This window comes from Labrus mixtus, chromosome 4 (assembly GCF_963584025.1).
Source record: "Labrus mixtus chromosome 4, fLabMix1.1, whole genome shotgun sequence".
Classification (NCBI taxonomy): Eukaryota; Metazoa; Chordata; class Actinopteri; order Labriformes; family Labridae; genus Labrus; species Labrus mixtus.
The window spans coordinates 11176170-11201671 of NC_083615.1; the positions used below are offsets into that span (position 1 = coordinate 11176170).

The 25502-nt window shown below is 41.6% G+C and overlaps 1 protein-coding gene across 1 annotated transcript in view; it reads left to right on the forward strand.

Moving 5' to 3' along the window:
- Positions 1–25502, forward strand: part of si:dkey-82f1.1 (DENN domain-containing protein 2A) — a 35567-nt gene that overhangs the window by 8796 nt on the left and 1269 nt on the right. The window contains exons 2-19 of the mRNA XM_061035846.1: positions 8605–8691; positions 10887–11939; positions 14668–14795; positions 16159–16271; positions 16361–16558; positions 16837–16930; positions 17683–17733; positions 18032–18219; positions 18855–18964; positions 19695–19764; positions 20064–20141; positions 21556–21696; positions 21828–21976; positions 23233–23410; positions 23534–23575; positions 23737–23842; positions 24504–24812; positions 24938–25024. Of these exons, the coding sequence (XP_060891829.1) occupies positions 8606–8691; positions 10887–11939; positions 14668–14795; positions 16159–16271; positions 16361–16558; positions 16837–16930; positions 17683–17733; positions 18032–18219; positions 18855–18964; positions 19695–19764; positions 20064–20141; positions 21556–21696; positions 21828–21976; positions 23233–23410; positions 23534–23575; positions 23737–23842; positions 24504–24812; positions 24938–25024 (3181 nt within the window). The 5' untranslated portion in view covers position 8605. The remainder of the gene's footprint in view (positions 1–8604; positions 8692–10886; positions 11940–14667; positions 14796–16158; positions 16272–16360; positions 16559–16836; positions 16931–17682; positions 17734–18031; positions 18220–18854; positions 18965–19694; positions 19765–20063; positions 20142–21555; positions 21697–21827; positions 21977–23232; positions 23411–23533; positions 23576–23736; positions 23843–24503; positions 24813–24937; positions 25025–25502) is intronic.

Consider the following 25502-nt stretch of genomic DNA (forward strand, 5'->3'; position numbering starts at 1 on the left):
TTTTAGAATACCTCAGGTAGGATAGTTGGATGTCTGTGGAAATGTCCATAATAATCAATGCAACGGTAATCAAGTTATTTCACCCCACAACAATGCAATGGATTGACCTAGCAAAAGGCCGACACTGCCATAGTCTGTTATTGCATTGCTAAAACAATATGGCTGTGTAAGAGCAGAGGTACCAGATATTTAAGTATATGAAAATGGGAGAGAAAGTTATCTGTATCATGTAGAGGATGTGGGCTAAATAAAATCAATTATCCTATCTTCTTGCATCTAATCATGATTCAGCTGATCCCAATGTACAAAAAAAGGTTTGCATATTGAGTCAGCCAGCATCATCGAAATACATTACTATTGATTGATTTTATTTTATTTACGTGTCTTACTACAGAGCACCCAATCCTCATGGGTTTAAAAGACACCAGAAATATAGTTGCAGTGATCTGAAAATTCATTACAAGTCAATATAAGGTTGCAAGTTCCTTTTACAGCAGAACTTGAGCTTTCCGTAATCGTCCAATCAGAAGAAATCAGCATAAATGGACATTTTACTAAAAAGTACATACCTTATGCCATCATAGATGTGGCAGTTAAACAGAGCATGAATCTCTTCCTCAATTTCAATTGCTGTTAATGTTTGTTCTGAATGGCCACATTCAGAGATGAGATGGAAAGCCTGATTTCATATGGGGTAATGAGAGTGATGGGAAACATCTTCCAAGCAGTCAGGTTGTTGGACAACTCAAATGCTTTGGAAGTACAGTTCAAACCTCATACTTTCTCAACATTGACCAATGGCAAGTTCCATAAAGTTGGTGTGACTGCTGCATTGTCTGTGTTGTAAGTTATAAACCCACCCTTATTGCTTCACAGAAAATGTTTCAGACGCTGTGAGATGATTCAACTAGCACTTCTGTTTGTGGCATGCAGAGGTCTTTAGGTTTATTGAATCTTACAAATTGGCTCAGGAGTGTCTCAGCTCCAGATGTACCTAATGTGGATTTTATTTAACAGAAGCCATGTTGGATGGGGATGAGTAGTCCAAAGGGAGATACGTTTAAAAACAGGCCATGGGATGAGTTGGCATTGGCACTGGTCTGTATTGTCAGTGGTGGAATTGGTTGCAGACTGGAGATGACTCAGGAGCTATGCTGATGAGAGCTTTCTGTATTTGGGGAGGAGGGGCTGACAAATCTGTGGGAGGGAGTTGAAGGACAGATGCTCCAACTCTGCAATGAGATGTAACATGACACCCTTTCCCAGATGGGGGGATTGAGAGAGATGTGTTTGCTCTGCCTCCAAGACGTATTAATACTCCTTCACTTCTTTCTCTCTTATGGTTGGGATTATTTTTTTCATAGAGAGACTTCTTTTCTCATTGTTAAGGCCTCTTTGTATTTGATGGGCAATAGGTTAATAAAAAGTGTAGTTGAGATGGAGGTATTTCTTAATAATTTCCAACAGGTCAGTCCAGGTTTTGTTCACCATTTTATCAGGAAAAAAAATGTAAAAATCTCCCGCTTCCAATGTCAATTTTGAGAAGGGCTTATCACTTTAGACTTCAATGCATCATTAGCCTGCAGGCCGCTCCATTTGCAGTCAGCAGAATGTGGAATGAAAACCACAAACTCCAAAGGAAAAGGGAGACCTTCCCCATTAAAAGCCTGTGGTTAAACTCTTGCAGGGTGGTAATTTATAAACTCTGACAGGTGGAACAAGTGAGTAGGACTTTTGAGTTGGATTTTGCTGAGTTTGTCTGGAGTTTTCCTTCCGTTCACTTCCATTTTGACCTCGTGGTAGACAGCTATCCCATTTATCAACAACAAACTCAAGTTCCTATTATTTGAGGAGAATTCCCAAGCAAGAGAACTTGCTTTGCAAAAAGCCTTCTAAACAGAGGTCAGTTCTACTTCCTCTACCTTCAAGTCAAATCACCCGTCCTGTCTGCGTTTGTGCACAGACAAAAACAAGAAAATGACTACTCTTATCATACATAAGAAGCCTTCAGACTGGTGTAGCATTCTGCCCCTTGGTTGTGCCTGTGCACTATAATTACGTCCATCGTGGCTTTCTCTGTGGTCACGATTATAATTAAGGTTTGTGTTTACATTTTTTTGAAGGTTATTGTGGCCCATTCTTCCATGTCTCTGGAGGTAAGACTGTTGAGACCCAGGCCGTCAGGAATCTCAGTTATAAATGCAACCACAATTACAAGAAATGCTTTATGTGCGGCGTTAGAAATACAACAATGGATACTCGTGTTATATTTAGAGTAGATTGATAAGCAAAAATACATGCAGGGAGAAATCGATTGTTTGTGGTATCCCTCCGTTGGTTCCTGTCTGGTTCTGTGGCTAACCCAGTTTCAATGCTGTCTCACATCCATCCTCTTCTAACAATGGAGAGAGCAGGGGGGAAAGTGCAGGGGCAAGAGGACAGCACAGCAGGGCAGGCGGACTATCTATGGGCTCGGACTGGACACTGTTGAGTGGAATGACTTGTACTGTTCACGCACTTTAACTGTGTTTTGCTTGTTTTTGTTCCTGAAATGCCAGATTCTGATTCATCCTCCAAGTGATCATCATAGAGTACAGATCCTTCTATAGTAGTGGATTAACCCCCCTTTGAGATACCCCTATCCAAAGTACAACACAGCACAACTATATTTTGTCATAACATGTTAATGAAATCAATGGCTGTATGAAATGTTTAACTGTATTATTAGCTTATTTGGTGTTTTTTGGGTCTTTCCTAAAACAAAATGCAGTGGAAATTAGGCTCCTTCAAATGGCTCTTCAAACAGACTCTGCCCTTCACATGTAGATAAATAGAGATCAGACTGCAGTTTAGACCTCTGATGTCACCAACCCCTAACAGGCCAGTAGTTAGTTTTAATTAAGTAAGTATTAGCCTGTGTTTGTGTTTAGAGCAGAACATAACGAGATGAAGATATCGAGGTAAACTGACATGGAGAAATATTTAAAAACTTAATGAGTGTGTGGTTTACAGGCTTGTAACACACTTTCTGGCTGGTTAAAGCATGTATTGGGTGATACATGCAGAGACTCAGGCCCACTGTCAGAGTTGGCCTGTTTGGCTCATGTCCAAGGCCCTGCTGCTATGAAATCAGCTTGGGAAAGCAGCAGGGGCCCTGAACAGGACAGAGAGATAGAAACAGAGAGAGAAAAAGAGAGAGAGGGAGACTGCCGAGCCCAGATAAAATTCCATTGTTTATTTGCCCAACCCTCTCCTTCCCTCCCCCTCTCCATACATCCCTCCATTCATCGTCGACCCTCTCTTTCAACTTTTTCAGGAACTTTGCAAAAACTCTGTAAAAGCCTACCAGGTCAAGGAAGCATGTCAGTCATTGAGAAAAATCCATATCTTATTTAAACCAAATACTGCTCGAGGATATGGCAACCCTGGAGTGCCTGAAACAAATGGGCTGCACATGAACAGTCTCTGCTCCAGATCTGCAGAAGTTAAGATGAGGAACAATTGCAGTATAAAAGTGAGCAAGAGGCTATCAGAATGAGCCTAAATAAATCAGTCCCCTCTGTCCTTCCTTCGTGTCCTTCTCCTCTATCATACTTTGTCCCTACAACTTGGTAGACTGAACAGGAATGAATGAGAGTGAGAATAAAGGGGAGAAATGAAAGTGACCGACATGGAGGGAAAAAGCAGCCAAGTTTATCCACTCCAGAAAGAGCTGGCTAAATGTGCAGTGGTGCATAAAATTGATTGCAGGCAAAGGCTTTGGCACATGCTATAATAAGCCACATCATGTAGGGTTTAGGGTCCCCAACTCAGCGTGGGTGCAGAAAAGGAAGAAAATAAATAATCTTTTTACTTGGCAGTATATCATTCCCGTTCTGAGCTTTCATGCTCCCGACTGCCCCAGTTATTAAGTAAAACCTCACTCATAAGGTTGACAAGTGGTTTAGGGGCTGCCTCTTTTTGGTTTCTCCCATGTCATTTTTGTGACTGTGTGTCCTGATAATTGAAATGCAGCGTGGGCTGTGGGCTGTGGGCTCCCCCCCCCCCCCCCACCCCCACTCCCCTTTTTAGGTATTTTGAAATTAAAGTGAGAAACTGTGGGATTTTGGGAAGAACAAGCATGGGATGATGATGTCATGGCATTAGTTGTTTCTGCAGGGCTGGACAAAGGTATGGAGGGACACAGGGATAGAGGGGAGGATGAAATCTTTATGAGAAGCAGCTGTTGGGGAGAGGCAGGCAGGCAGCTTTCCAGAGCACTAAAGCGGCAGCCTGCCAACAGCTCACTGACAACAAGTCAGAGGCCTGATAAAGCCGGCTATGAAACGATGACAACACCACCCGCATATAATGATAACTGCAATAGCAAAGCTTTGAATATCACCAAGTCTAAAAGAGATAACAAATGGAAGTTTTACAAGCTCAAAAACGTACAATAGTTGATATTGTCCACACCTCCCAGTGTGAGAAATATGAGTGAAATAAATATGACCTTTTACTTTTAAAGTGTATCACTGACTAGTCCTGCTAACAGAGCTAGTAAAAGCCAGCTCATAACTGACGCAGCTTGAGGACGATTTGTCGAGGAAAGTGTTTGCTACCATTACCATGATGACTCCTGACTGTGCTGGCTAACACACTGTACTTAAGTGTGTCAGGTCTTTGTGAATCCAGTATTCATTTACAACTCTATGACTAGAATATGAACACATCATATTTGGTTTACACAGGGTTCTACATGTGTGTAGATATTTGGTCATTAAAATGACCTCTTCTGTGGAGAGAGTCCAAAGAGTATCAGGCATCTAGATTTGATCCAAATGGCACTCTTGACTGGAATGACAACTTGTAACCTCTCTTATCTTAACAGTAGTCAAATACTGTATATTAGATTTTCTATTAACTTCACTGCTATAGGCAGACTTCAATCCTGGTTCAAACATTTCAGTTCACTACAGTTCTTTCAGTATGACAAAACACCTTTGCGACTCAATAATTGAACTTAAATCAGGTATAATGTGCACATGAATATGTTCAGTGTTAACAGAAACACATAATGTTAATAATTAGTTAAAATTATTCTTAGTCAAAAGTTGGCAAAGTAGCTGTGACCAAAGCTGACTGACTGCTTGATCAAGATATTACAGAAAGACTCCCAACATGTTTCAGAAAATAACAACTGTCCTGTCTCAATGATATATGGAGTTACATGCTCAGAAAAATGATGGCCACATACTGAGTGTCCATCCACTGATAGACATCTCCTGCAGTTTGTTATGCAACTGATGCTTCGCTCTGTCTCTGGCTGCAGCTATCTCGTAAAGCCTCAAAGGAATTTGGGATTGTGTGCATTCACTGAATACAAATCTTTTTTCATCTGATGCAAGGACTGGGGGTTTATCCCTCATGAACTATATCTTTGTAATACCTTTTATTTGAAAGTCAGTAAGCTAGAGCTAACAATTACAGAGTTTCAACAGGTGATAATGTGAACAGCATGTTAAAAGAATCTTAAACCATTGGATTAATTAACAGGATTTATAGAAAGGTATACATATCTGATTGAATATCAATCAAAAGTGTCAGTAGATTTGTTCATATTTGTTTTCCTATGCAGTACACTTTCATTAACCTTCATCTTCACCAGACTTCTGATCACAAAATCAATACCACTTCCACTTCCTTTGCCCCAGTGTCCACAGTCTGTCACACCTCACGCGGCTGAGGCTGAAGGGGGCTGGGCAAGTTGAGGTCTCTGAGGTCACAGTTTCCCGTGATGTTTTTATTGGACTCAGCAGATGGCTTCCCTCAGCCTCTGCATTGTTGTGGTAGCCATCTTGCTCTGAGGGTCAGGGTTAACAATAGTTGCCAATAGCTGTAGGAGACAAAAGCCTTCAAGGCTCCCAAAGAGAGTTTCCTCAGTAACCGAAGGTTGTAAAACTTACAAACTGCTGTCAAATCTACTACTTTTATGAGATGTAAAAGTCATTAGTGCTAGTCAGGCTAAGGGGAGTGCTGGGAGGAACTGTCGTGCATGCAGGAGTCAGGTCTGAGAAAGGGTCAAGCCTAAGCAAGAATTGTGTGAAAATATCAAATGACCTTTTAAGGCACTAAGATCTGCACTTTTTTACTTTAAGCCTTAGGACTCCAATCAGAGAAGCGGGACAGCCCACACTGTTTATACAGTGCAACAGTATACTTGTATTATTCTTTGCAATATCCACTTTCCTCTTTAGTTTTGACAACCCCTGTCATCCCATCCCCCCATCTCCTCTTCAATATGCTCCTCCTTCACATCTCCCATCATTCCTCTCCCTCTGGGATATGCAACACCCTTCAAAACCAAGAAAAATGTAACTGTAAAACTAGAAGGCTCTATACATTCTTTATGGTCCCCCTTTGCCCACCCCCTCCCTCCTTTCCATGCAGGATTTCTGGCCTTCATTTCTGTTTTTGGTTTTAGTAAGGAGAAAAGAATCAGGGGGGAGGAAGGGGAAAAAATGGTTGATGTTTCCCCTCAAACATGTGACCTCTGCTCGCCTCACAGCTGAAAATAATTTAGGCCTACAGGCCAGTGGACGGCTGACGCAAACACTCCTCCCTACTCTCCCCTCGCTGGGGGAGCTTGGTCCTGGCCAAAGTGGGGGTTGAAAATTAGGCTGTGAGCAAAACTAGAGGCGAAAACAATCAGTGGGTCGTACTTTTTGTCTTCTTCTTGTCAAATTAAACTATTCCATCGTGTCAATTTGTTCTTCATCCTGGAAAAAAAAAAAAGCACAAGCCCTGAATCATTCCAAAACACTGGACCCAAAGGGCCAATTATGTTGTTAGCTCACGGAAGAGTTCAGCTATGTGGCTGCAAATGTTTACGTAATCTGCAGAAATTATGGCTTTTTTTCTGACTTGCCTCAATGCCAGTTGGGACAACAATTTGTGGAATTTGGCTGAGTTAGTCGCAGATTCTCTTCATAGTAAAGGTGCAAAAAAAAAAAAAAAGGTCAGGGTTAAGTAATGCACGTTTATTGACAGAGGAATGAAGTGGGGGATTGGGCTGAACAATGCTCAGGAAATGTTTAACGGCATACAGATACCCTAAAGTATCCCAGCACATCTGGTTGAAGCCGCATATGCACACATGTACATTATGTTGGTTTGGAGTGGGATGTCTGGCAGGATGTGTTTATGTATGTCTTTGTGTTTGTTTATGAGGCTTTGTGTGAGTGTGCTGATGAGTGGCATAGCATTTATAAGCGTTAATTAGATTTTACTTAAATGTTAATGTAAATATCTGCCAATAGGATTGAGCCCTGACCTGTCCTCCTTTCTCATGTTAGCCACATCTGTGCCACGTAGCGGCCTAGCCCTTCTTCCTCATGCCAGCTCTCCACCAGATTTTCCAGTCCAAGTCATGAACACTTTGCACCAGCGATTCTTGCTTAATGTGACATGGATGGTTTCATTATACTCTTCAAACTCGCCGAGCATGTCCTCTTTCACTCGCCCTGGCACTTTATCACACACGCTGTAATAAAGAACAGAGGGAAATATGTAGCATCGTGGAAGACACTCGACACATTAAGGAAGTTAGTATGTAGGATTAAAGAGGAGTTTGCGAGGAGGATTTAAAAATGCGAGGACACATATGTGTAGGGATATGCTTATGTTGAGCACCTGTTGTTTTAGTTTGAAATAAACATGCTTTGTCTGTTTAAAAAAACATTTTTGCTTTAGGACTGTTTTCTGACCCAGGACCAGCGGAAACTCAGACTGCTATACAGACTCGTACACATTGTCTCTTCAGTCGATTTGATGTTCTCGTAACTCAAGTTGCTGCTATACTTTCCATCCACAGAGCACTTTGGTGGATGTAACAGTGGGATTTGTAGTGTTTAGTGTTTGGCTTGAATAAACTACAATAATCTCTTTTGGAAAGTGTAAAAATTAGACACTTACTGATAACCAAGAAAGTAAAAATGGGCGCTCTTCTCTGTCTTAGTGCCCCCATTGATGATTTAATAAAGACAATTGCTTTAATACAATGTGGAGTTTGAAGTACTCCTTAAGTTTTCCATGATGCCACATGGCTGAAGGAATCCAATGTGTGTTTCGTGTTAGGAAATGTTGAAGCTTTCTTTCAGCTGTATCCTCCAATTACTCCGGTTTGGAGGGATGCTGTGCAACCTGTGAGGTCCGATGCTCTGCAGCTTGGTTTCAGAATTGAGTCTGGCTTGCCACAGAAATGAGAGGTTTTAGCCATACAGAAGTTTACATTCACACACGAGAGTTAGAAGAAAAAAAAACTTTCCTGAAGGAGTCCTGGGGCAGCAGCTCTTCTTTTGCCCCCGGTTCTCTTCTTTGTGTTTGTTCATGTGCCTATTTTTGTGTATACGTTGAACTAACATGAAAAGAAAGGGTACAGGCTGAAATATTTCCAGCTGTCTGAATTTGTGCTCTGCAACAAGTTGTCTTATAAATGCTTTTCTGTGCAACTTCATGACCGATATGTTGAAATATTGGTCCATGTGTTTTTTACAATGTTTTACAGGATACACATCTCAATGTACAATCATGCTCATCACTGTCCTTTTTTGTGTGTCTGTACAGGATGCCAGCTGCTAGCACCATGACTGGTGGGAGGGCCCTGCTGCTCTGTACTAACACTGACAACTGTATCTACCAATCAGTTAACGGGTAGGTGCCTCAAACCCCATTAGTACTTTGTCTTATTCTTTGTCTCACAGTGGTAAATACCTAGCATACTAAATTGTATGCATGTTTCTGGACATCTTGTTGTGAAATGACACACTGGTGAAGACAGTATATCTCATGAAGCTCACAACACTGGCTGCTTGGTACAGCTTGTACCACTGGTCGTTATTGTGAGATTCCCCATACTGCTGCTTTCTGTTGTGTATTTATTTTTCTCAGATTTTCTTTATTTGAGGAAGATCAACAGTTTATCATATTCTTTGCTGTTAACGGCCTATTATTGAAGAATGAATAGTTATGGACCTGAGGTTTGAGATTTGAAAGAATCAATTGCGTTGCATTATGGACGTTAAGGGGTTAAACCTTCTACAACTTTCAGTGAAGTAGATCCTGTTATTGCGGCAAAATGTAACAACAATTTTAAGACCGTAAAGAAGTTCACTTTCCTCTTCCATCCTATACTTCTTCAAGTTTTCCAAAACATATTTTCTGACCTCAAATGCACGTTTTCCCATAACTATAAAAAGGGTCTGTGCTGTTAAGCATGGAAACACCACTTTCCATTTGAGTCGGCAGGGAAACAACAGCAGGACTAGAATGCAGAGCAGGGCAGAGTTGGCCATCTGGCATCTGGATACTGTTACTGCCCCCCTGCTGCCATTGTCTGATGCCTCTTTGACCACTCTCCATGGTCCCTTCTGTCGCCCTTGCAATATTCATTAGTCCTATTTAGATTATAATGAAGGGATTTTGGATGGTGCCTGTAAGAAGAGGGACCGCAAGATTTGAATGTTTTGATGATCTGCCATTTTACAATTGTTCAATAACATATGTATCTTAGGGATTTGTTAAATGTTTATCTAAAGGAATACTATTAAAATAAGTTAGATGTGTATATCTTTTTCTTCTTCATTTCGATCTTTCTTTAATCGTCTCATCCTATGTTAGCTCTGCTGGTCAGAGATACTGTTGTGCCCTCATACCCCCTTTTCTCTTTCTTTCTCCATGCTCCACCCATCCTCGGCTTGACATTACATACTGTCCATTTTTATAATTACTTTCTCACAATCTCTTCTTCACACTTAATCAGCAACAATCGTTTGTTTTTAAACAGAGAAGCGTATTATTGATTCCTCGTCCATCTGCTCCTTCACCCACACACCCCCACACCCCTTCATACTCCTGTTCTCCTTCACTTGGCTTCTCTATGTGACCTACTTTTTTCCTCTCTCGTGCCTCATGCTTAATAGACACTGCTGTTTCGCGCAAGGGACGAAAAACAAGAAAGAAGGGGGGAAGGGTGAAAGGGGTCAAGCTAATAAAACTTACAGCAATTTGGAGGATCATTATTTGGTTTCCTCATTGGCCATAGTTACAACATCACTTTATTTTATTTTCTTTAAAGGTCTCTGAGGAAACTTGATTCTTGAGTAATCTCCCCTAGAGATTTTCTCTGAATTGCATGACTGTTGGTTTTCACATCCACAGCGATGTCATCAGATGTCGCCCAGAAAGGCAGCGTTTCCTCCGTTTGTTGGACATTTCAGTCATGTGATGTATGGTCCATAGGCCAAAACTCAGCTTCTGGGGTCAGGAGAAGGAATGAAAAGATGCACGTCTACATTTGGTGGCCCCTCCTCTTCCGTGTATACTTTCATCTCCTCTCCAGAAATAGCTGTGTGTAAAGCTAGTAAACTTTGACCCTCAAACCCGGAGTTCAAATGGTCATGACCCAGTAATCTTCCAGGAGTGACTCGCTGCAGAAATAGAGGCAACAAATAGATGTCTCTGCATCTTTAATGACAATTATTGTTTCCCCCATAAAACAAAGATCTATTGTGAGTAAAGCTAAGTGCTAACACTGAATTGCCAGATTTGGAACATGATGCTTGGCTTTGTACATCTAGGCAGCAGATGACATTTAAGCTAAAATAGTATAACTGCCCAATAAATTATGAGAGTTGAAACATTATAATGTACTTACGCCTCTATTTCTTTTGTTGAATTTAGAGTGAATTTAGAGTTTGTTCATGGGTTGGCACTGACCCATTATCAAGAGATGAGTCTTTGTATGATTCCCTTCATGTTTGGGTTTATTCATGTTTTTTTGTTTGCATGGTAAGAAGTATTTTAAATGTGTTTGTTAATCTTCCTGCTGTGTTTTTTTTTTCTTCTAGGCTCCAGTGCTGTGGCTTGAAGGTCGGGGAGGCTCCGTCGCTTTCGGTGCCCCAGCGCCAAGAGGTGTGCGGGTCACCAGGGGAAAAAGACAGGAGGGACACCCCTGTGTCCACCAAGCGTCCCCTCTCCCCCTCACTAAGCCTGACCGACAGACCGGGTCCTCCTGACACCATGCTGGCTCAAAGGAGAACCACCACCACCACCACCACCAGTGACCAGCGGACTCCCAACATGGAGAATGGCCTGTGTGGCAAGCTGAACAACAACAAGAGCCCAGCAGGAGTCAAGACTGCCAGCATCCGCGATAAGATTTCACAATGGGAGGGCAAAAAGGAGTCTCCCCCTCTTACTTCTTCAGGGACATGTCCACTGAGCATGACACAGAAGGACGTTGAGACAGTGAGGAAAAAGGACTCCAAAGCTTCAGAGTTTCAAAGGACAGACAGCAAGAAGTTTGTCAGCTGGGACAGACAGGACTCAGGGAAGGAGAATGTTGGAAAGCTGGGGGATTCAAGGCCTAAATCTCCAGAGGGCCAAACAAACAAGGACAGAGAAGTAATCTTAGAGAGGGGATGTTTGGCTTCAAAGCCAACAGAACAACCCCAAGACAAGAAAACTGTTTTAACTCATGTTAAGAAACTGGAGAAGGCAACAAAGGAGGTTCCTGACAGACCTTCGCTGGCATTTCCAGGGAATTACTTCTGTCCTCCCTCAAAGGAGGAACTGGAAGAAACCGAAAAAAAGGCCAACGAGCCCATTTTTGGGACTTTTGATGTGGCTCGGCATGGAGGGTCTCGGAGGAGGAGGGAGGGGGATCCAGAGAATGTGTACAGTGAACCAGGTGCACCTTCTATAAACCCTTTACCTAAACCTCAAAGAACCTTCCAGCACCACACACCCCCCACTACTCCAACTTCAGGACCAGGCTCGGGGAAGGGACGGAGGAACTTGCCTCCTCTGCCCTCAATTCCTCCCCCACCTTTACCCACATGCCCACCCCCTGGAGTTTGCAGAAGACCCTGGGCAGACAGACCCAGGGACAGCAATAATAGGTGAGAGAATGCGACCTCGATGGCAGAAATTCACACAGCAGTTATTTGAATTAAGTGCTTATGTCATTATGCTTATATGTTCACAATAACAAAGCTAACACATTATTATTTGATATGTATAATGTTCTGCATGTCCAACACTTTAGTTTGGGGTGTTACCATTTACTTATAAGCTACGATTTTACTTTATTTTTGTTCAACCTTTTTTAAGCCATATTTGTCCCATTGATATCAAAGATCAATGATTCAAGTCTGCACCCTCTCTAGCCGCACCAGAATTAAGAGTTGGTTAAACTAGTAATCAACTTTTGTATCAATTCAGGCCTTCGCTGCTGATCAAATGATGTGTCTAAGATGTAGCGCAGCCGCATTACCACTAGCTGGGGCTGTAGCTCCTACTGGTTACTGCTATGCTGCCATACTGCTCTACTACCCAGAGGTAAACAAGCAAAGTAGATGGATAGCATCTTGTAGGAGCAGCACGGTTTGTAGTATTTTAAATGAGAAAATATCTATCTACTCGACTGCATTGAGAAATGCATAAACAGCACAGGCATGTGGACCTCCAAGGAGGACCGAAGGCTGGCAGTGTTAATACTGCTGACCTTAACCACACTTTGCTAACCAATTTGACATCTTAAACCCGCTGACAATGTGATCCTGTGTTTAGTTATGATCCCGTCTTCAGTTGTGTTAAATAAGGTGTTCTCAATATTGACTGTTTTATGAGTGTTTTCTTAACTTTGGACTAGCTAACTAATCTGAATTTAAATGTGTTTAACACACTTTGAAATGATGTCACTAGTTTTATCCCTAGTTCCAACAAAGAACAAACAAATCAACAATTAAAGTTATGTGCTAGGTTAAAGAAAACCCTTAAATAAACAGCTCAAACATCTGCATACAGAAAGCCTGGTCTTCAAATATTTTTTGTAAGACCAGTCCAGTTGAACAGTCCGTAGTAAAACAATATAACTTGTTTAAATCATCCATGGACCTTGTAAGCCTGAAACAACTTTTGTAGGTTTGGTGGAGATAATTCAGCCTGGACCAAAGTTGTCAACGAACCCAACCACAAATCAGATAATTCTATTCCCAGAGCTTAAACGTGACATGTACTGTCAGATGGTCAAGCCGTCTTGTTTTGTCCTAACCAAAAATCTCACTTAATGAAAGTCTGACATGCTCTAGTGGAATCTGTATTAACCATTGATGGTGCCGGGTGTCCTATAACCCTTCCCCTCCACCACTGTCAACCTAAAAATGAGGTAAAAATATTTCCCACATCTGCTGTAAATCACAACCACCGATGACATCATTCTGTTTCGAAATATCCCAAAGAATGAGCTCATTGGTTGGATCTCAGGAATGAACAGATTAAGTAGACCCATTCCTCTTTCCAAAACTACTGCAAAAAAGGGGAGACTAACGTGCAGATTTGTGTGAGTAATGTCAAGGAGGCCCCTTGCTTTTTCAAGATTTTTAGCATTGACATTAAAAAGGGTTGTGCCAGGCTTTTAGCCATCACAAATAATGTGCGAGGTGATCAGTTTGCAGAGTTTGAATTTCTAAATGTAACATGTGTCTATAGTAAAGTGTGAATCAGAAGCTGAGTCATTCTCTTCTGTCAAGAGCAATTAACATGTTAGACTTTTTTTTTAAGAGTAGTGCTCACATTGTGATGGTTACAATCAAACAAACAAAGCTCTGTAGGGAAACCAAAAAAATGTGAACTCTGCAGTATTGCAGTGCATCTATTGTTCACTTTCTCCGGTGGTCTGAGTTCTTGTTCGAAGCTTGGCTTGGATTTGTTACATTCCATACCATATGTGGAGGCTTCACTCAGCACAAGTGTGCTGGGTCAAGCCCTTAGTTTGGCAAGGCTGTCTCTGTGGCTTCTGCAGTGTGCATTTTCTGAGTGTGAAGAAATACACTGGGTTGCAAGTTAAGAAGGAACACTTAGCTTTCTGCATGGTATTAAATGCTCTTTTATGTAAAACCTTAATTCAACTTATAGACTGTGTATATAAGAAGTGGAAAAATGCTCTTGGTTTTTCAAAGTTAGATGCCAAAGTGCCTTAATACTGTTTTTATATCTAATGGCCAGCAGGGGGCAACTCCACTTGTTCCAAAAAATAGTTCTGATTGCATTGAAGTCAGTGAGAAAATGGTCCTATGATCTATTACTTTATGACATTTTCTTAATGAGTTGAATTCACTAGAGTGAAGTATTGTTAAAGCAGCATGATGCTAATCTTGTCAATTATAGTTCCATTTAGAGAAAGAGATGATGAAGGAGGCTTGGCTTCAGGGCATTGCTTCCTGCGATTTACTAATCCACTACTTGGTGAACCTGTCAACCAAGAAAACTGAATAAAATAAGATGGAGACTTGCAGGGCTGTTGGATTGAATTCCAATCCACGTGGCAAGCTGTGCCTAATAAAGTGACAACTTACTCTTATAGTATTTGAAGTATGTGCACGCATGAAGGGATGCACGCAACGGTGTTTGCTTGTGTGCACTTTATTCTGCTGGGCTTTAATCATTGCCTGTGATGAAACACAGATGTGGTCATTCCGATGTGGCAGCAAAATGCAACATTAGTTTAAAAGCATCAATGTGAGCTCGCATTGACTTAGAGAGATCCGTCAAATATCCTTCCTTCATCTCCTGTCTTTGTGTTTGTCATGCAACTCTCCTAAAGCTTTGTGATGTTCTGTCCACCAGGAAGTCCTACGAATTTGAGGATCTGCTCCAGTCGTCTTCAGAAAGCGGCCGGGTGGACTGGTATGCTCAGTCCAGACTGGGCCTTACACGCACTTTATCAGAAGAGAATGTCTACGAGGACATAATAGGTAAAACATATCAAAGAGTTTAAATCTAGTTACATATGCTATAATTGGATTTGTATTACCAAGATGAATAGCATTGTTTAATACCATAATGTAGGTAGCATGTTGTCTTCTTTCCTGTACCCGTCACACTCTGCATGACCCGCTGGTTTCATTTCACATATCAGTCATAGTGTGCAGTTAGTAATAGAGGTGATGAGGAGGCCAGGCTGTCTTTCCTCTGCTTTGTTTTTACTGCTCCAATTTTAATTTAGGAGCCATGCAGCTTCACTTTTATTACATTTTTTCTACATAGAAACCTAACCTTAGTTGCTACCTCATTATCTGCAGTGTTGTGCCAACCCCACCTAGAGCCAGTTTAATTTCATCAGGTACAATAGCAGCTTTGTGTGAGGTTGTACTATAGCTGAGGCTGGCTACTGTAATAATCAGTGCAATATCATGACATGAAGATGGCATAGAGCCATGGCATATTACTGGCAATTGCATCAGTGTGTCTTTTGCTCTCCTCCTTGATACTGGTGTATTATCAGGGCTCCTCGCTCGCTACAATGACTCAATCTGTTTGAGTGATTCCTCAGCTTTTCTTGGATATATTTGCTATTTCTATATAGTAGTATTGTTCTTTAAAATGCTCAGACTTTGTTCCCTAGTAATCATCAGCGTCTATGTTTCTCAGAATCACTTTTGTTATCTCCTAAAAAAAACAGGTATAGATAGTGATGATAAGTTGTGATATCCTCCTAGTCTTGTCAACAACCTCCCCACAGAAACCTGCCTCTCATCAACACACTTTAAACACACCATCCACACGACTGATATTGTTTTCAGATCGAGAAGAAAGCTACTGTCACCACTACACGTATTCAGACGCACGTTTCGATGACCGATGCAAACTCACACGTGCACAGCTGACGTGTGACGCTGTCAGCGGCCAGCAATGTGAAAAACAGCACACTGAGCCCTTGTTTTCCTCGGAGGGAGAAGAAACCGGGAACCGGTCTTTATCCTCCTACTCATACAGCTCACATCTGGTGGATGGATTGATAGAGCAGAGGGGATACAGAGAGACTGAGAGAGAAGGAGGAACAGGTTTTTTTGAAAATGAAACATCCTCATTTCTTATCTGCAGGGGAGGATTGGTGTCTAGAAGTTATTTTGCTTTAGCTGTGCAAGCTTCGTCTCACAGGGAAATATGAGCTGGATGGCTGACTTTGGTAGCTCTCTGCACATCTGGAGTAGAATTGTTTAAAAACAGTCATGATAGATCAAGAAAAAAGTACTTTATCTTCTCTTAGAAAAACTTATGAACAGTTTTTGTATCTTACATGTAACTTTTGTTTTGTAATTGTTTTTTCTCCTTCAGATCCTCCATCCAAGGAAAACCCTTATGAAGATATAGAGCTGGAGAGAAGTTGTTTGGGAAGCAAATGTGTTTCACCTGCCTCCCTATCTCCCATACCTGACACACCATCTAAGGTACCTGATCACAAATACATCAATATAAAATATAATAGATTAAAGGCAACGTATTGATGCACTAAAATTGGCTTCTTATTTCCCCCCAGCTCTCCTCAAAGCCCGGTTTCTTCAGACAAAATTCAGAACGGCGAAGCTTCAAACTCCTTGAACTACGCAAGGCCAGCAGGGACACTGGCATCTCGTCTCCCTCCCGTATCAGCCCCCCTTCTACACCCAGCAGCCCAGACGACACCCCCTGCCTCTCTGGAGACCCGTACAATCGCAGACGGAGGAAAATCCCAAAGGTATGGGAGTGTTGAGACGTCTCTTACAAAGCTTGCGCTGCTCTGTCTTTGATTTACGGTCCAGTGTGTTTCTCAGGAAGGTTCAGAGCTGGTCCACTCATGCTGCCGGCTCGGGATGAGTAAGGCAGAGGAAAAATGTCCTGATGGATATTTCCTGTGAGAAGTGTGCTTAGTGTGGATGGCCTCCCAGAAGCTTGTATTGAAACAATCTAGTCTGGCAGATCTTGTTTATTAGTTTAAGGAGTTAAAGATGGACATTTCTTTCCCCTTACCTCCAGATGGTGCTGAAAATCAATGGCATCTTTGAGGCAAGGAGAGGGAAGAAACGCATGAAGAGGGTGTCTCAGTCCACAGAGTACAGCTCAGGGAGAGGTGAGGCTCCAAATATGAAAGCATGTCTTGAACACACACTGTTATTCTGTTTTCACTTTTCATTTAGCTACTCATCCACTGTCAATAAAGTGGAAAAAAAAAAACCTGGAAAAATCCATATTCTCCATCTCTGCAATGCCACCACCAATGAGTTTGTGACTTGTTTGTGTTTTAGCACTGATTAACTGATTATAATTTGGCTATGGAAGGAAACAAGAAATGCATTTCCCTAACCCTTAAGTATCACTTGAAAAGAAAAAATCCTGCACATTACTCTTGCTAAGCATCACCAATTTTGGTCTCTCCTTTGTCAAGTGTGTTCATTTTACAAATGAGAAAGAATATGTAGATTAACCAATGTACAACTAGACAGTTTTATTGATCATTATGACCGTCAATGATTTCAAGTTTACCATCAATGATAAGAATACTGGTCTGAATCCAAAAAGTTTCTATCAGGTTACTTTACTAAGTTGTTTTTTTGGTACAAGATTTATTTAGCATGAAGCTTTCAACACGTACAGCAACAAAGGCCATACAATACAAAAACTCCTGGCACATTGTCTGGATTAATAACTTAAGATGATGTAGATATATCGGCAGAGGCTAAGAAGATAATAAGAGGATGATCCACACAGGATTGAAATCACTGTGAGCAGATTCCATGTGCTCTGAGTTATTCTGTGATATTTTATTTTCAGTCGTCTCATATCCTGTTTTTCTTTTTCACTCTTTCTTCTCTTTTTTTGAAGTGACTGATGAGAACAGTGAGTCAGAGAGTGACACGGAGGAGAAACTAAAAGGTGAGAACAGAAAATAAATGCTGATTCATTCTGTAGCTACAAAGACTGTACCCAGCACTATTAGGATCACATATTTTATGATGTACAGCGAATCATTTTATTAGATTATGAAACTGATTAATATCATAGTATTTCCTTTCTGTCCAATGTTTGATTGTATAGCCCACTTTAAACATAAACACTGATGAAACTGATAGCCTTACACAGTGACCTCACAGCGACCCTTTGTTCATCTATATGCTTTTCCACAACATGGAATATTACATGAATTGGTTTTTTTCTACACCGCTGTTCTTAGCACACAGTCAGCGCCTGGTGTCGGTCCAATCCATGCTGAGGCAGACAGGGCGGTACCGGACGTTGGAAAGGGATCTGATGGAGTTGCAGGAGAGGAATCTATTTGAGTATTTCATAGTTGTTGCACTCCACAAGACCAAAGCTGGAGTCCCATACCTGCCAGAAGTCACACAGCAGTTCCCCCTGAAGGTAAAAGAAACAATGTGGCAGAGTACCTGTCCAAAGCACTTGTACTGACAAACCAAGAATATTAAAAGAAGACAAAGAAACATCTGCAATGCACCACAACTGTAGCTGTCTAAGAGTGATAATTCAGCATAAAGTTTATGAGCATCCTGGTATGGACTTTTCTTGGAAAACCACAGGAAATTTCACACTTGTCGGCACAGCAACAGCAGGTGTTATCCAATTAAAAAAAGAAAAAGCCAGGCTGTTTTTGAATAGTGCTACTGCTTTTCCACGGACTAAAGAAAAGACGGAGCAGAACTCATCGTTCATCAGTAATGACTTTGCAGCAATGTAGCCTTGTATGTTCCAAACTCCTAAAGGGATGTTAACAATGTCAAGACTTACCATACTCTTACTGTCTTACTGGCTATAGTCAATCGTTTCTTAAAATCAAGACACCCGCTGATGTTATAGCAATGAGAAAAAGAAGACAAACACTTTTAGGGATTCTTCACATGCTTCATTATTTATTCCTTTTAGCATGCAGATGTTTTCTGTTTTCTTAGTTACCTCAGTCACTCCTACTTTGGGTTAGGGACTTTACTGTCTGCATTTAAATACATTTGTTAACAAATCTCCTGTCTCTTTTCATTCAGCTGGAGAGGAGCTTTAAGTTTATGCGGGAAACTGAGGACCAGCTGAAGGTCATCCCTCAGTTCTGTTTCCCCGACGCCAAAGACTGGGCGCCTGTCGACAACTTCCCCAGGTCAGTCTTTGTCTGATTAGCTTGCCACAGCACTTTGACTTGAAAAAAAAAAAAAAAAGAAGAAACACAACAGGGACACAGGAATTTCCCCACAGAGTGCTAATAGCTCAGCTGTTTCCCTGGCTAATAACCACTTGTTAGAGAAGCGGCTCAAAATAGAAATGACCTTGTGTCTTGTTAATATGTTGGTCATTTCTTTAAAGCGCAGACGCTGACAAATAATTACAGGGAGAAATTTTGGATTTAGCACTTGACACACCTGTTTTGGTATTACAAAATCGACTCTCTGTTTTTTTCTGTTCATAATTGGCGTTATTACCCCCATACCTCCTAGCTTAGCCTCTCAATGCAGACATTGTTCTGGGAAGTGATGATGAGTGTGCTGACGGCAATGGCTAATTATTACCTGGAGTCAAATGTTTGACGGGTTAGGGGCCACCCAACACACACCTACATTGAACTTGTTGGCACTCTTTCCTGTCAATGAGGTCCTCACAGGTCAATGAATACCTGTCAGCTACTGCTAAGGAGGTTTTGTGAGGATATTTGCAGAGTAAACCTGTCCTGAGGGTTTTTCCTCTCAAGTACAAAGACATGCCTTTGTTTACACAAACCACAAGTCCAGTTCAGGGGGGGGGGGGGGGGGTTGTGTAGTTTAAAAAGCTCTAAATATTTAATATTTACCAGCATGTTTGAGTTATTGTTGTATTTTTCTTTTTTTTATCCAAAGTGAGACGTTCTCATTTGTCCTGACTGGTGAGGATGGAAGCAGGCGGTTTGGATACTGTCGCCGGTTGCTGGTACGCTTCTTATAAACCTTAACAATAATGCCTCTTAATGTTAATTCATATAGTATTACCCGACCCAATTTCCACTGTTCCTGTAACCATTTTTATCTTGTCTGACATTTTTTCCTGCACATCTCTTGAATTCTGCTGGTACATTTTTTCCCTGATTTTTTTCCTCAAAGTGTCTGTGAAACAAAGGCTTTGCTCTGCTACACTGGTCTAATCCTGGGGTTGTGCTTGGGTGAGCAGTCTTGTGACACTCCAGTGTTTTTGATCTGTCTTCTTTTTTTTTTTTTGCCATCTCTTCTCAGCCCAGTGGTAAAGGCAGAAGGCTCCCTGAGGTTTACTGCATCGTCAGCCGCCTGGGCTGCTTCGACCTCTTTTCCAAGGTAGATACAATCATTTAAGTTAGAACACAAATGCTTTGTACACTTGAACAAAGTCGCACAGAATGAAAATGTGTTATTCATACACATAACCCCACCCACACTGTGAGAGTACAGAGCTGTACCACCCTCATTGCCCACAGAGCCACACCCACCCCCTGTCCGCTCTACTTTCCCACAAATCCTCGAGTCCTGGCTCCAGTTCAGAGACACATGTGAACTGCAGCTGATGTGGTTTCTGCAGTTGAGAAAAGTTCCCTGTACGGAGCCTGAGATTTATATGCATGTCGACCCATTTACGTAAATATCTGTGCAATGTACATATGCCTTCACTAAAACTTGGTTTGTTAAGATTCAAACATGGGCAAGAAAACCCTAAAAAACAGTATATCTGTTCTCACAGGACTTTGTAAATAGAAAGATAGTTCCATCTGCATTGCATGCACTCAGTGCTGATGACAAACTGTGTTTCATCTGTATCAAATCACTACACAAAAGTTTAATGTGGTACAGATGTGTACAGTGTGTGTTTAGAGGGGTACACATCATGGGTTCAGGCTGTTAGCTATTTGTTGTATCCACTTTTGACAATGTTTGACTGTCTCCACTTCCCACGCACCATTCATTTATTTCTGATGGTAACTAAATCCATAGCCATTTTAAATATCAATCCCGTTAGGATTACTGTTTGTTATCAGATACGTATTCCCTCTTCTATCACATTACAATGGGACTAACCTGCCTTTATAAAGGTTAAAGGTCACATTTTATTCAAAAAACACTTCACCATGTTTTTCTAACACTAATATGTGTCCCTAGCCTGTCGACAACCCCCAAAATGATGTGAAAAGTCCATCCTCTCCATTTTTTACCTGCTCCACTATTCAGAAAATGTGTGCTCAAACAGGCCGTTTGGAGATTTTCCCTTCATGACATCACAAAGGGCAGTAACCCCTCCCCAAGGTGGGTGACACTTCCAAAAGCGAGGTGTTTGTTCTGCCCTCTGAGTCTGCCTTCTCACCATAAACAATTGGTCATGGTGCCAGAAAGCCTGAGCCACATCTCCTTCCAGAGAGAGGCCTGACCACGCCTCAGAATCTTAACACAGCTCATATGTATTTAAAGCTACAGACACAGAAACAGCCTGCTCTGAAAAAGAGGGCTTTACAGTCATGATCAAATACAGGATCAGAGTGAATTTTCGGCAAGAAACTTCAAAGACATGTTTTTGGGAACTCTGCGACTTGTTTAAAATGTAAGAGGATTTAGTATAATATGTGACCTTTAAATAAATACTTACATTAAATATCATATTGATGTTTAAAGCTATGACAAGGACCATAGCCTCTGCACATGGCGCCCAGTGATTTCTGGTGTTTAAAGCGCAGAGCCATGTTCTTTGTGTTTTTTTTTTCAGATCTTGGATGAAGTGGAGAAAAGGAGGGCTATCTCTCCTGCTCTGGTGCAACCTTTCATGAGAGGCATCATGGAGGCTCCTTTTCCTGCTCCAGGAAGAACCATCACTGTCAAAAACTTCCTACCTGGTTCTGGGACAGAGGTGAGCCTAGTACATCAACATTTTCTAGAAACAATGAGTCCACATCAGTGTCTTTATTCGTACACATGAAGTGCAAACAATGCTATCTAACTGTCTTTGTCACACTCACTTTCTCATTCTTTATCTTACAGGTGATAGAGTTGTGTCGGCCCTCAGATTCTCGTCTGGAACATGTGGACTTTGAATGTCTCTTTTCCTCCCTGAGTCTACGTCTCCTCCTGCGAGTGTTTGCCTCTCTGCTTCTGGAGCGCAGGGTCATCTTCACTGCTGACAAACTCAGGTAGACTCCAGCAACATATTTTTGGAGAGTGTGTGTGTTTAGTCTGCTCCCTGATATAAAGATCACATGTTAAGTCTTGCATTAAGTATCGTTGAGGTGGGGTTCATTGCAGAGTTTTCATTTCATCAGTTGTGATCAGATTCTTTGAGGAAGGGTTTTGATGCTGGAAAGACAAACTTGTAAAGAGTTTGAAGGATGTGGCGGAGAGACAAACAGCCTGAGCAAAAAGAAGATCCTGACAGAGTATGAGAGGAAGGAATGCTGTTGCGTTATACAGTCGCCTGGGGAACAATCACTTCTCCTCTGGAAAAACTGTCATAGACGCCAGATAGAAGGAGTGAGCTTTGAGAGGATGACTCAAGAGCTAACACGTGTGCACAATGACGTCATCACACCCACACAGTCCACTTAAGCCCCCCTGACTGTTTCTTACTGTTGTAGTACACCTGGTCAACACGTGGGCTTAGCACAATCAGTTTTATTTGGTCTCGATTTGCTTATACTTTTGGCGCCTTAACTGAAATACAATCTTGCTTTTTTTTCCCTCCTCGTTTATGTTCCCGCCTTTCTACTGTTGTGCAGAAATTAGCCTTGGAAGCGTTTCTCACCAGAGCTCAGAGCTCATGAGCAGATCACGTCGTAGTTGCACATTTTCTACCCTAGAGTGGAAACTTGGCCTCGTCAATTAATTTTTTTAATGAATTAACCGTGAGCATATGCACACCCGGGAGACATTAAGTAAACAGCATGGGGTTGAGTGTGCTTGCTTCTGCTGTATAGTTTTTTTATAGGCATTACATCACCCTCCTCCAAGAGATGCATTAAAAATTCTTCTCATGGTAACAATGGTCTTGTTAGAGCAACAGTAGTGAACTTTTAATATTGTGTTCCAAATTAGGTAGAAGGTGGAGGAGAGGTTATTGTCTTCAGGGGTTGTTCAGTGCCCTCTTGTGGTCAAAACTAGACTTGTTAATTTCTGAACCACAGAAAAATTCAGTCATGAGTACCATATTTTAAGGATATGCATTGGAAGTGCAAAATATTTTAGCTATCTTAATTTTAACAACTTGGTTATATTCTTTATAGCTCCAGAATAACAACTGAATGGACTTTGTGGTAGGCTTGCTAGTGATATTAAACTAATAATGTGATAACCAGTATTTATGATATCTGAGGGCGTTGTAATAGGAGGTGTTTGTGGGCTTTTTTTTAAACTTTTCTACAGTTTTCACTGATTAAAATCTCTCTTTCCACAGCACCTTGTCTCAGTGTTGTCATGCAGTAGTGGCTCTGCTCTACCCTTTCACCTGGCAGCACACGTACATCCCCGTACTCCCACCCTCCATGTTGGATATCGTGTGCACCCCCACCCCCTTCATAGTCGGCCTCCTCTCCAGCTCTCTGCCTCGACTCAAGGAGCTGCCCATAGAAGAAGTAAGATCAGCTTTTTTTCTTTGTTTGCGATGTACTGACTTTAGCGCCCTTGACTCCGGACCTTTCCTCCTCTGAACAATAGCTGCAGGAAATGACATCACTCTCCCTCTGCTCCTCCCCCAGGTCCTGGTGGTTGACCTCTGCAACAGCCGCTTCCTACGACAGGTAGAAATCACAGAAATGTAGAGAAAACAGTGACACATAGAGCCATCCTTAAACTCAGTTTAACATGGAGTGATTCTAGAAGATGCTATGTGAGTACTTCATGTTTATTCTCTACGGCGCATGGACTGTTTTTTTTTAAATCTGTGAATTTCCCTCCTCAGCTGGATGATGAGGACTCCATTCTTCCTCACAAGCTGCAGGCGGCTCTCGAGCACGTGCTCGATAAGAGAAGGGAGCTGGCCTCTGAGAAAGGAGATCTACCCAGTGGTAACTCATCACACTTTTTACAATATTGTCTCTGTAAAGATGTCTTATATAATAATAACATTTTTTTTTTATTTTTATAAATACCAATAATTCTAAAGTCACTGTTGTAAAATGTTTAGAGGAATGATCCACAGCATGGTTTCCACATTTTTAAAATAATTGTTTTTAGGGCACCAGATAGACTGACAGTTTTGACATGCCCCCCATGTACAGAGAATATACTGTAGGATATACTGTGTATATATATATATATATACATAATATACTGTGAAGCAAAATATAACAAAAATCCAAATGTGCGAATGATGATTGGGATGCCACACTGGGGTTGGGCGTTTCTTGCCCTGAGAGCAACAGGCCTAGGTGCTCTAAATTAGACAAGCTGATTCCTCTAGGAATAAGGGAGACAGAACCAGTTAGTAGAAGACTGATTATAAAGATAAGGCAGTGACCGTTACAAAGTGAATCTTCATGATCGGACAATAAAAATCTACAGCATCTATAGAACAGAGAGCCGAGTGATGCTGTGATATATGTCAACGCAAAGAAGGGAACTTGCTTCTCTGATACAACATGTATTAGTCATCCTGATGTAAGGACAGTAATTTTCCTGTGATTTAATCATTCATATTGTATTCTCACCTCCTCTACCTCCACCCAGACTCCAGCTCCCTCAGCACAGTGGCGTCAGAGGCCTTCGTGCGTTTCTTTGTGGAGATGGTGGGTCACTACTCTCTATTCATGGGTGGAGCAGAGCGAGACGACGAGTCTGTCTCCTCCCCGACGTTGCCCAGCCCCTCGTCTTCCTCGTCATCCTCCTCCTCCTCCCCCGTCTCGTCCTTCCAGCGTGATGCCTTTCGCAAAGCGGTCACGTCCAAGAGCTTGAGGAGGTTCTTGGAGGTGTTCATGGAGACGCAGATGTTCACCGGCTTCATCCAGGAGAGAGATCTGCGCCGTCAGGGCCTCAGAGGTACTGAGATATGATGACCTTCAAAAGTGTTCAACTTTATTATCTTGAAAAAGAAAAAAGAAGCTGGTTTAACACACATAGCTGCTGTATGTTTATGAAATCTGTTTGACTTGTTTTATTCCCAGGTCTATTTGAAGTGAGAGCACAGGAGTATCTGGACTCACTGCCTGGGAGCGAGCAACGAGGAGTCAACAAGTTCCTCAAGGGTCTAGGTGAGATTTAATGTATTTAATCATCCTTCAATCAGTCATTTGATAACTATCACATCAGCCTTTCAAAGCCAGATCAATAAGAGACTGAGGGCAAATATTTTCCCCTTTTCAAGACTGCATTTGGCAGGAAGGAAACCATTTTTGTAAAGGAACTATTATTAAAAGCAGTGAGTAGTGGTCAGCACCAAATTCAATTCCACATAAGCTACATGAACATCGATCTTGTGTTATACTGCAGGAGAACATTTTGGAAAAATCTAGTTTAAAAAAGTTGAATAATCCATAGAGTAAGGGCTTTATGTCTTGTGTATAGATTAAAATCTTCTCCTGTGCATTTCTCTGAAGACCAATTTTAGAGAACTTTGACAAGCCAAGTCACAGCCGTGCACACATAAAAAATTATGTTTGGACCAGCTATGTGTACACATCCAAGGAATTCAACTCTTTTTTTACATTGCTCTCAAATGTAACTCCATAT